This window comes from Astyanax mexicanus, chromosome 3, assembly GCF_023375975.1.
Source record: "Astyanax mexicanus isolate ESR-SI-001 chromosome 3, AstMex3_surface, whole genome shotgun sequence".
Lineage (NCBI taxonomy): Eukaryota > Metazoa > Chordata > Actinopteri > Characiformes > Acestrorhamphidae > Astyanax > Astyanax mexicanus.
In genome coordinates, this window is record NC_064410.1 from 747,248 (window position 1) to 759,396 (window position 12,149).

Genomic DNA, 12,149 nt, shown 5'->3' on the forward strand with positions numbered 1-12,149 from the left:
CCAAATATACCACAGTGGAGCCATTTTGGCCAAAATTAGAGATTCTGTGGGCTGGTTTTGGGACACGTGTTTAAATGCTATGACAAAGTTAAATGTGACGAATACAGCTTAGCATTTTACCAGTGTAGGTTGTGTTTTTCTTTAAAGTTAAGATTATTTACTGTAGATTGCTTAAAGGCATAATCAACCTGACCAAGGTATTAAACCACAGTATAAAAGATTACTGAAAGAGGATACTTAAAGCTTTGCAAGAGATATTCAAATGTAAAAATTCCTTAGAAATAAGACTATAAATTTTGACCTCATACCCCAAAAATGTGTAAAAAGGAAGTGGCTGTCACAGGGGTGTCCAACTTCAAATGCATAGGTGGATATTACAATTGACCTATATGAAATGGAGGCTTTTGTCAATTTTACAGTGAGACAATTCCTCTTAGGCTGGGAAAAATGGGTTAAATATGTCACAAGCCTTAGTTCTAATTTTATATTCACAAACTATATTATTAAATTAAATTTCTGTACAGACAAGATCACCACCTCCATGTGTAAACCCTTGTAAAAAAAAAAAAGTGCACACTGTTAGCAGTTTTTATGCATCTTGGCATCATGTTCTCCTCCACCAGTCTTGCGCACTGCTTTTGGATAACTTTATGCTGCTTTACTCCTGGTGCAAAAATTCAAGCAGTTCAGTTTGGTTAAATGGCTTTGGTAGAAGTTGGGCTCTGAATTCTCTTCTTAATTAAGTATTATAAGTATTTTGTCTTTTGGTGTTTTAGCCATTTTTTTATGTTATTTAACATCATGAGTCAGCAGTCATAGCTACACTAGCTAGCATGCATTAAATTTGGTAACCAACATGCTAATTTTGCCATCCCACTAGCTAGTTGTTAGTATGTTGCTATTTTGTTTTTTGGTGGTGCCGTTTTAGCCATTTCTTAACATTATTTAGCACCATGAGTCAGCATTTTTATCTACTGTATGTAGCATGCATTACATTTGATGACTCTTGTGCTAATTTTGATCTGATCAGGGTAATTTATAGAGAGTTTTCTAAAATTGTAAATAGTAGCTTAATGGCAGACACCTTGTAATATGCTATGTACGACACTTTGTCCAACAGAAGCGTTAGTGATTGGACGATTTTTGGCTAGCGTAACCTGATTGACAATCGTGAACATTCGTTCTGAGTTGATAAACCTGTTGCTGTGGTACATTGTCTACATTTGCGCGGATTCACAATATTTCGAAGTGACTTTGTAACCGTAGATGGCCTCCGAGCTACCTGTTGGTATGTTGTTATTTTGTTATTTAGCACCATGAGTCAGCGTTTTTATCTACTGTATGAAGCATGCATTAAATTCGATAAGTATCATGCCAATTTCAGTCCACCCCGTAACCTGATCGACCTTGGCGAACATTCGTTCTGTGTTGATAAACCTGTTGCTGTGTTACATTTTCTGCATTTGCGCGGACTCACGATATTTCGAAGTGACTTTATAACAGAATGTAGCTTTCGAATTCTCTTCGAAACCGTTTCCACTGTTTTTCTTAAAGCATTCTAAATGTAAAAATGTAGCCGCATTGTGTTCAGTGCACACATGCTGCACTTATTTGACATTTGACAATAATGGGAACTGCAACCTGCTACCTTACACTAGCTAGTTGTTAATATGTTATTTTGTCTTTTGCCCTCCTTAGACAACAGAGTAGCCCTGGCTGCTCCTCCCCCATTGGCCAGTGGCTGCTGGGGTGATATGACGGCAGCCATCGAGCCCCTCCCCCATTGTGCAGTTGCTGAGCAACATGGGTCCTTGCCTCCGCCCCCTAGTGGCTGGCTCGCGCATTGCAGGTGTAAGTCCCGCCCACTTTCAGGTTGCAGCAGGTCCTGAGAGGAGTCCCTGGAGATCAGAGGGAGTGATGGGAGTTCATTAAGGGGTTATTAATTAATGCCCGGCGCGTGAGGTGACGCTCCTGCAGCTGGGAGGGCGCCTTGAAGCTTCAGGATGGGTTTCCAGACTTTTAGTGTGCTGACTTATGATTGGTCAGCAAGACGTTATGCTAATTAGGAGGGTGCTGCGTCACTTCCCTGTCATTCAATGCGCCATTTTCTCTTTTATGTGCGGGGAAAAAAACGTTTCCATCACAAATTATAAAAAAAAAACACAATCTCGTTGCTTTGCAAATTCCGCTGGCCGGAGGTGATTGGAGGGTTGCTGAGGTGTCTCGCGCTGCACACGCGCGTGCCGCAGGGGAGCTCCGTGCGCCAGGATCGCGGGGAAAGTGTGCTGTTCTGCCGCCGAAACTCCCTCCCAGAGCGGGGGCGCTGGAGAAGGTAACGCAGCGAGCGCAGAGATTTCCAAAAATTAGCGAAGCCGGGCAGGCGGGAGCTTTACAGCTACAGCTAGTGAGCCTGGGTCATTACAGATAATACAGATACAGCAGTAGAGAGCAGCAGCAGCAACTCTTTTAACTTACGTTTTACAGCAGTTTTAGGTTTTAACTACCTTAATAGTGCTTCTGTCACCGGCGTGTTTAGAAGGGAAAAATGCTGTGTTTGATTTATTAAGTATCCGGTATGTATTAAATAGGTTACAGTGCTAAAAACGGGGTTCCCTCGTTCTTTGTTGTCACATTTTAGCTAACGTTACAGTGCGCCGCCTTAAATCCTATCCATTAATACACGTGTGCCAGCTAGCCGTAGGTTATTTTACATTATATGATCTAACGCATAGTAAAAGCGTACAGATTACAGATTTGTATAGGTTAGCTAACTGTTAACGCTATACATGCTAACCTATCATTAACAACAGTATTGCTAACCTAGTTAACTAAGTTAACTAGTGTAAGAGAAAGTTTAAGAGGTTTAGAGATGTTTGTAACGTTATATAACATTAGTTTTCTTGTAACGTTAATTCTTATGCTGTGTTAGTTAGCTTATGTTAGCTAACGCTATATGTGGGGGTGTGGAAGCTTTAGCTAAGCTAACATTAATAAGTTGGTTTACCTGGCTGTTGACCTAGGTAGCTAGGTTAGCTAACAGGTTAGCTAGTTAGTTATGGTTAGTGGATGTGAATGTGGATGTATTTTTTTTTAGGTGATGCAGTTTTGGGTTGCCCCCTCCAAAAAATACACAGATTAACTAATCTACCTACAGTGTGCCGCCTTAAATCGACCCATTGATACACAAGTGTGCCAGCTTGCTTTACATTAACATATATACATACAATTTATATCAATCAGCTAACCCAGGGTTGACTGGATAAAGCGTACAGATTATTTTGGTATAGGTTGACGATCTAGTTAACCATATAAATGCCATCCCTTGCGTTTGTTAGCAGCAGTCTAACGCTACCTAACCTATCGTTAACAGTAAAGATAACCTAGCTAAACTGGTATAAGAAAGTTTTAGGGGTTTAGAGGGTTTTATTTGTAATATTTGTGTTGTTCATTTTCTTGTAACTTAATTTTATGCTGTGCTAGTTAGCTAACTAGCTAATGCTATGTGGATGTATGGATTTTAGGTCGCTAACTAGCTTAACTCACCTGTCTGTTAACTTAGCTAGTTAGCTAACCTAGCTTGCTATGTTTGGTGGATGTGAATGTATGAGTGTTTTTTAGGTGATGCAGTTTTGGCTAGTCTGACAAAATGGGTTAATATATTTAAGCATAATACAGAAAGTGCAAAAAGATAAATGATTCAACGTTATGAAGTTAAAATGTCCATACAGATTTAAACAACCCTGCTACCACAGGTTAGCTAGCTAGCTAGGTTAACTAGTTAGCTAACTAACCCAGCTACAGTGTACCGCCTTAAATCGCTTTAAATCCATTCGGGAGGGATTTGAGCCATATTTAGCATGAATTATAACCTAACCTATCGTTAACAGTATTGATAATTTAGCTGAGCTAATGTAAGAGAAAGTCGTAGAGTTTTTTTTTTTACTGTATTAGTTAGTTAACTAGCTTGGCTATGTGTTTGTTAGCTAGCTTACCTAAAACCTAACCTAGCTAAGCTAACCAGCTAATTAGCTATATTTTGTGTATGAGGATGTATGTGTGTTTTTTAGGGGATGCAGTTTTGGGTTGTCCCCCAAAAAATGAAATTCCCTTTTAAAATAATATTTGTAAGCCTAAAACAGAAAGTAGTTATGAAGAAAGGTGTTTCTGTTGTAAGTTAACATTATATTTTTCTAAAACTGATAAAAGACAGAAATAATACGCATGACAACCTGAAAATCTATGAAGATAAAATGTCCATACAGATTTGAACAACCCTGCTACCACAGGTTAGCTAAGCTAGCTAGCTAGCATTTAATCAGCGTTTTCTCTCCACAAGTGTGATTTTGTTTATCCTCTGCCCCCTTTCTGTTAAAGCAGTCACAGCAGATCCGCTCATTAGAAGTTTTTACAGTGGTTAGCAGCTGTCTAACGTTGGCTAACTCACTCCAGCCGCTGTATAAAATGTCTGTAAATGTCTGTTATGTCTGTAAAATAAAGCAGGCATGCTTTTCTCCCTCCCGATTTTTTTTTTTTTTATTTCTGGAGACGGAAGAAGGCGTCTGCACGATAGGGGCGACTGTCTGAGCTAAATAACCTATTCAGCCCATACTAGTGTAGCTGGTACTGTCTAATATCAGCTAACAATCAGCTGTTTTAACTCGTGAGTATATAAATATAAATCACCCTTATTTTATCAGTTTATCTTTTTTATTTTAGAGCCCTGCTGGCGGAGGTGACGTGCTCTTATTTTGTAGGCTGCATCTGTAAACTGTGAACCACTGTTATAACCTGCACACTCAAATACAATGTGTTAAGATGTGTAAACATCACTCATTCTTAAAAACTTGGATAAAACATAATTCTGTTGTACTAATTCTGTTTTAACATTTTCATTAATAAAATGGCAAACATCTACATTTTTATAGTCATTTTATTTTTATTTTTTTATCTAATGATTATATGCATCATATATACATCTTTTTTTAGACCACTGTTCCAGAAATAATTGCCATGACAGTATAATAGCATAATAATGTGTCCACTCATTTCAAAAGCAATGTACCCTTAAATATTAAGAATATTTATATGTTAAATGTGGAATAAGAACTTTTTTTTATAGCGGTCAGCACACCACTTTATTCACAATTATATGCTCACCTTGCGAAATAAGCACAATGGTTAATATTTAGGTCAGCAAAAACTGAGGTCATGTCTATATTTTTTGCTGTAAGTCGATAATATAATTATCGTGACAGACCTATTCTTGTTTAATTTGTCAACACCAAAAAAAGATTTACAGTGGGCAAAAGTATTTGATACACTGCTGATTTTGCATCTTCAATGTAAGAAGTTTCCACCCCCATGCTTCACACTCTAAACGTGCCTGAACGTGTTCTGGTGTGAGCAGGGGGACCTTGCTGGTGTGCTTTTTCTATTTCCTAATAATTGCTCCTATAGTTTTCGTCTTTTCACCAAGCTGCTGTCTATTGTCCTGTAGACGATCCCAGCATTGTGGAGAGGTTGGGGTGTGATTGGTGGAGTGTGTGGACAGTTGTTCTTTTATACAGGTAATGAGTTCCGACAGGTGCAGTTAATACAGGTAATAAGTGCAGCAAAGGAGGAATAGCTTCGTAAAGATAGTCTAACAGGTCTGTGAGACCCAGAATTCTTGTTGATTTGTAGTGTTGGTGATGAAGTTGTGTCCATATCCATCCATATATACGAAAGAACTGCTCTTGATACGGTTAAGAAAAAATAAAATATACGATGAGATGTGGTGATAAATAAAAACGTTTTTTAAAATTAGAATATTAATATTATTTGTATCACCAGAAGAACAGCATGGTACATATTTAAATTGTAAATATCATACAGGGTATTTATGTAATGTGACCTATGTGCATTAAACAATAAATGTTTGACATTTCATAAACTCTGAATTATGTTGTTTGTGGTGGTGAATTAAAGTCATCTTGCGATGTTTTGATTGCATAATGCATTTGCACAACACTGCACTCTGTTTAGTGTCTTCTGTCTGGAAATCATTTCTGTGAATGTTGTTTTTTGAATTAGAATTAAATCACACACCAATAGTAATGTGTGTAGGAGGTGCAATCTTATAAATATAGTCATTGTTTATATCTTGTGCAAAATAGTTAACAATAATACATATTGTTAATGTTTACAGTATGTTGCCTGACTCTGAACCCAGATAGGTTCATTGCATTGTTATACATGAAGTTATTCTTTTCCACATTTGTTTGACGGCCAAAATAATAATAAAGCTAATTAATATATACATTTATTTTAATATTAAAACATATTAATCATAAGAATGTATATGTATTGTCACACCCACTAATCATAGAGCTTTTTTGCTTAGCAGAGAGATTGGATCAATGTTCTTCTGGCATTTTCTCCCTCTAGCATCCCACCTGCCGTACGTTTGGTTGCCAGCTATTCCAGCTTGCAGCTGGGCTTTGTAATGGCTGGTTTTCTAAGGCTGAATTGAGTAAAATGGTGCCCCTCGTGTCTGTAGCATTAGCTGAGAGCTTTTGGAAATGATGAAAGCCTCTCTTTACTTTAGGTTGTTGCTTAATCCATTTTGTTCTAATTCAGTGTCATTTCTAGTGTTGTAAATTCCACACAGTGATAAATTTGAGTAGAATAATTAATGAGTGAATTAGTTCTTATGTAAAACATGCATAGATTCCTCGTTACTGTGAATACCATGTGTGATTAATGAAGTCCAGAAAGGCTTGGAATGTCTTGATATGAAAGTGTAAAATGAATAATATGAAATGTATAAAATGAATTAATTTACTTATTCTCAGGTGAAGAACCATGTATCAGTATCCAGTTCGCGGCATTGAGAAGATACGAAAAACAAGGAGGAAAGTCAAGAATATCTTGAGTGAATTTGGGCTTGAGCAATGTCTCAGCTTGTCTGAGGTACGTCTAGTTTGCTATAAAGTGTGTGTGTGTGTGTGTGTGTGTTTGTGTGTGTGTGAGCCATATCATATTGTACGCAATAATATCGCCAACATTTTTGAATATGGTGAATATCGATATTATACCCTAAAATATGGTGCCATATCACCCACCCCTAATTATCACATCAGGGTACTACTTTTTTTACTGTTTTTAGCAAAAGAAAAATTCACACTGTTCTCGTTTCCCATCATATATCTAGTAGAGACAGATTATGCATTATTATTATTATCATGACGATCATTCTGGATCATTGACTTCTGTTACAAATCTGCTAAAATATTTGTATTTTTTCTCAGTTACCTCAATTATCGCAAAAATACCATGAAATATCATCTCGCCCACTGTTTTTTTTAAATTATTATTTATTTCATTTTTGTATTTTTTTATTTAAATGTAACATGGGTTCCCTCTTCTATAGTCCATGTCAGAACACACATCAGAAATCTAAGCCAACTGAATAAAAGGAGGTTCTTAACTCGCACAAATAAATACTTTTCTGGAAAAACATGTGTAGATTAATGCCCAAGACTTGGTAGCTATTAATGTTTGGTAATTAGGGGCACGTGATAATGTGTTATTGAATGACGGAATATTATGGTGAATCTTTATTTAAACATTGTTTTTGCTAACCTTTAACTCTTATCTTTTATCTTTTTAATACAGGGTCTGCAGAGCTTTGATCCAGGAGACACTGTTTATAATGCGACTGAATGGAATGATCTGGCTGATGGATATGATGGGAAGTGGAAGAAAAAGGTGAATATTTTAGTTCTGTTCTCTATAGTTCATAATTGAGAAATGATTTCTCTATTTGTATTTGTTTAGAACTCATTATAATTCTCAGCATTAGCAGAATACAAGTACAAATATAACAGTAACAGTAGAGTGTGGCACTGTGTATTTGTGTAGCAACATAACGTAGACTTAAAGTTAATTTTCGCTTTTCTCTCTTTTCTCTTCAGTGGGAATATCGGACAAGAGGCCTGTGCTGTTCCCTGTGTAAATTTTCAACACGGTCTTGGTATTCCTTCAGAGCTCATATTCATCGCTGCCACGACGAGGAGCAGCGTCTCTGCAGCCTCTCCGTCTGTTCCGGCTGCCCGTTTATCGCCCACCCTAAGGTGATCGCCAAGCACTATAAACTGTTCCACGCTGAACCACCGAAACCAGAGTATGAACCAGTACCACAACAACAACAACAACAACAGTTGCCCACTAAAGCTATAGGGAGTCATATTTTCCAGTGCAGAAAATGTCCCTTTAACGATACTCTCCTGTACAGCATGAAGAAACATGTTCTCATTAATCATTACACCTCCCTGTTAAATCGCTTTGCCGCACAAAGGACTGAAAGTGAACTGCACGCTCTTGGGCCGATGTACCAGAAGTTTTTCTGTAAGGTCTGTGGTGCAAATGCAGAGACTTCTGAGCACTTGCTCTATCATATTCTAACTTCTGAAAAGCACAAGGAGTTGGAATTTCACATCAACGTACTCATTTTCGAGACTGACAACAAGAAAATGTTTCCCGCTCTTGCGCCGAAAGCGCAAGGTAGTCCCGTTATCGCAGGACCGACCAGCCAACCGATAGTGACTCCTGTTCCACCTCCAGGAGCGGTAATGCCGGGAGTCACAAACGGGGGTCCTAGACTGTACAGCCCCCCCGGGCAGAACCCAGCTGTTCTTCCCGCTCAAGCTTCAGCCCTCGTTCAGCTTGCCAGTGCTGAAGCAAAGGGTTTGCTGCAACCTGGCCAGCCAATGAATCTGCATAACGTCCAAGCTGCAAGAGCTGGACCTGCCACGGTACCTGTCATGGGAGGCATGGCACCTCCGCCTGCAATGCATCCGGTTATGCCACACCAGCAGCTACCAGTCAGGTTGGGAGTGCCTGGTCAGATGCAGCCTCCTTCCCGTCAAGTTCTGGTCCCGCCAGGAATGCAGTTCAACGTGCCATCTGTAAGAGGACCTCCACCACCACCACCAACACCGCAATCGTTGATTGTATCTCCACGGTTCCCTGTGAACCAGCCAACTCCTAGGGGCACCATGTTGACATCACAGTCTCTCCTAAGTCATCTGATTCCCACGGGCAACAAAGTGGACGGCCTACCTACCTACACTCTTGCGCCACTGCATGTTTTGTCTGTCCGGCCAAATAACATGCAAATGGCCAACAACGCGCCGTTGCCTGTGCCGCATCATGTCCCCACACTTCAGCACAACGCCTTGGCCAGCAATGGCTCCCAGGACTCCAAGCAAACCAAGAGATGGGTCACCTGTCCTGTTTGTAATGAGCTTTTCCCATCCAGCATATACGAATCCCACGTCGAGGTCCATAAAGAGGCGTCCAAGAAGACCAAGCTAGGCCTAGCCGCCCGAGCACCCTTCTTGAAGAAGATGCCAGACAAGACTGTGAAATGTCTGATGTGCAAGATCTTGCTCTCTGAAAAAGGACTTTTTGAACATCTGCTTCACGGCCTGAACTGCCTGTACTGTTCAGGGATGTTCTATTCTCTCAAGCAGCTGGTTGCGCACATCCAAATGGATCACAATCCCAACCAAAAGGCGAACTGTGACTTCATGAGGCGAGAGTATCGTCTTTACACTGACGAAAGTGGCAGCCTCCTGTTCCCTTACTTTGACATCAACACCACAGCGCCAAAGGAGATGATGGGAGAAAAGGAGCTTAACTTGGCTCTAGTCACCAACTCCCTTGATTTGATATTCTTGAAGATGCTGCCTGCAAGTCCTCAGCAAGTGTGCAAGATGCCCATGCCAAAACCAGACAGTTTAGACTGTGTTTTCTGTTCTGAAAAGCAGCTGAACATGGAGTGTTATCAGCTTCACCTCCGAGAGAAGCACTACATTGTACCTACCCTTCATGCTATACTCAAATCCCCGGCATACAAGTGCGTCTACTGTGGTGGAGTGTACACGGGGAAAACTACAGAGAAGGCAATCTCCGTCCACATATCCAAGTGTCGCTCTGCGCCCAAGACCCCTAGAGATGCCGAGAGGATAATGAGTTCTGGTCTAGCCGTTGCGCCCAGAGGAAGCCAAGGGCTGCTCTCGTTTCCTCCACCTCCAAGACAGTCTTCGATTCAAGTTCCAGCTCCAGTCCAAGCCTCGGTCCCTGCGATCCAGTCCCCGCATACAGCCGCGGAACTGCAGAGCAAGTTGAGGCTGGAGCTAGCCGTGAAGGAGGCCATAGCGGCAAACAAGAAAGAAAGAGAGGCCAGGCTAGCAAGGAAAAGGAAGTTGGAGAGAGACAGGTTAGCAGGTTTGACTCCTCCGTCGCCTGATATGCAGGTTGATCCTTCAGTGCAGTTCGCTTTGGACCCTGCTGGAATGGATATACGGTCATTTGAAGATCGGAGGGATTTTGTGAACAAGTACTTCAACAAACAGCCCTATCCGCTCAAGAAGGAGATTATCGCCTTGAGTAATCGCCTACTGCTGAACAAAACCGACATCGCCTGCCAGATCGGATCGAAGCGCACCAGATGCATGAAGCACCTGCAGAAAAACAGAGCCGCCGTGCTTTTAGGTTTCAAAATGACGGAGTTGTTGAAACTGAAGCACGACCTGGTTATTCCCCAGATTGAGCCGGAGAAGACCTCTGCAGACACAGAACCAGAATCCCCGGGTTCAGAATCCGCGGGATCAGAACCTCTGGAATCGGAAACCCAAGACCCAGATTACATGGAACCAGAAAGCCCGGAAGCACAAACGCCAGACCCAGAAAACATGGAACAAGACACCCCGGGAGCTGAAACCCCAGAACAAAATGGTCAGAGCGAAGAGGCCCGAGAGGTTGACTAGTTTTGTTTTGTTTTTCTTTTAAAGATGAATAAATAATTCAGAAACAGGAACAAATGGAGTGGGAGACTCCTCAAAACAATGCAAAAACAAGGTATATTGTATTAAAGGTAGATCAGTTCTCACAGGACCACGTTCATTTCCTTAGAAATCTGTGTAGACTCCTTTTTCTTGGAAGTAAACTTAAATAATAAGTTGAACTTACAGTGCATCTGGACTTATATGCTGTTCAGTAATATTAGTTTTAGTAGTCATTCTACACAGTACTGTTAAAACTTTGAGAAATGTTTTCCCATTACATTCAGACAACTCACATGTTTTACAGTGTGTTTATTACTTTTGCCTTCACTTTGTTTCTGTTCGTTCTTGTTTGTTTGTTGGTTTGTTTTTTACATTTTAGCATATTATCAACTTTTTATACCTGGATATTAATATAAAACTGAGGCGCATTTAGTTAAAGCGCTTTCATAGTAGTGTAGTTCAACGTATTTAAGAAGTTACCCGTTTTCTTTCCTGTACGGTTCCAGTATTCTGTTTAAGTGCTTCCTCATTTATTCTGTGCCTACATGATATGTCAGTATGGTATGTCAGTGTGTGTTACTTTACATAGAATTGTGCCTAAACATGAGTTTCCCTTTCAGCCTCCTTCTATCATGGTCTCTTACTCTCTTACTTCGTGGGTCTCTGGATCGGGATGATTTGAAACATTGGGATAGCGATAAGTCCTTTTAAATAAAGGCTTGGCCCTGAAATTGGTAGCTTACTACACCACTGTACAAGTTTCAGTAAACTGTTTCATTTCTCTGGCCTACCAGCCCTGAGGTACCACTCTGTTGTAAGCATGGCGGTCTGTTGTTTCATTGCCATTTGTAAGCATGGTTCATGAGCATTTGGTTTTTGTAATAGTGGAATGTAAGACTGTTAAAAGATTTAACATATTTGCTCACAACTTGATTTCAAGCTTATCTCTTTAAAAAACAAGGCAGATTGCATAGTGGAGCATTTGTAAGGGCACTATGTAAGAAAGAATGCAAAATAAAGTTACACCTTGAAACACTGTATGTGCTGTTAATGTCTGCTTTATTTTAAAACATTTTATTTAATATTTTGACTTCATACATCAATGCATAAGACATTTCTCAATAGTAATCATTTTGTATGGTTCGTTGTTCGTAAAAGTTTGATTCAGTATAAAAGACAACTGTGCGTAATACATAGGGGCAATTCTTTGAGATGGGTGATTTTAAGCTCATATAATATTTTCATCTGATAGTTTTAATTAGATAAGCCTTTGACCTTTTAATTTTTATCCAAAATGATGCATTTCCTTTAAGATTT

General features: G+C 39.9%; 1 protein-coding gene across 1 annotated transcript; it reads left to right on the top strand.

Moving 5' to 3' along the window:
• The first annotated feature begins 1,956 nt into the window (after positions 1-1,956).
• adnp2b (ADNP homeobox 2b) lies at positions 1,957-11,870 on the top strand. Its single transcript, XM_007229197.4, has 4 exons — positions 1,957-2,332; positions 6,834-6,951; positions 7,657-7,749; positions 7,956-11,870. Exons 2-4 carry the CDS (start codon positions 6,844-6,846, stop codon positions 10,812-10,814), a joined length of 3,060 nt encoding a protein of 1,019 aa, XP_007229259.2. The 5' UTR covers positions 1,957-2,332; positions 6,834-6,843; the 3' UTR covers positions 10,815-11,870.
• The last annotated feature ends 279 nt before the right edge of the window (positions 11,871-12,149 follow it).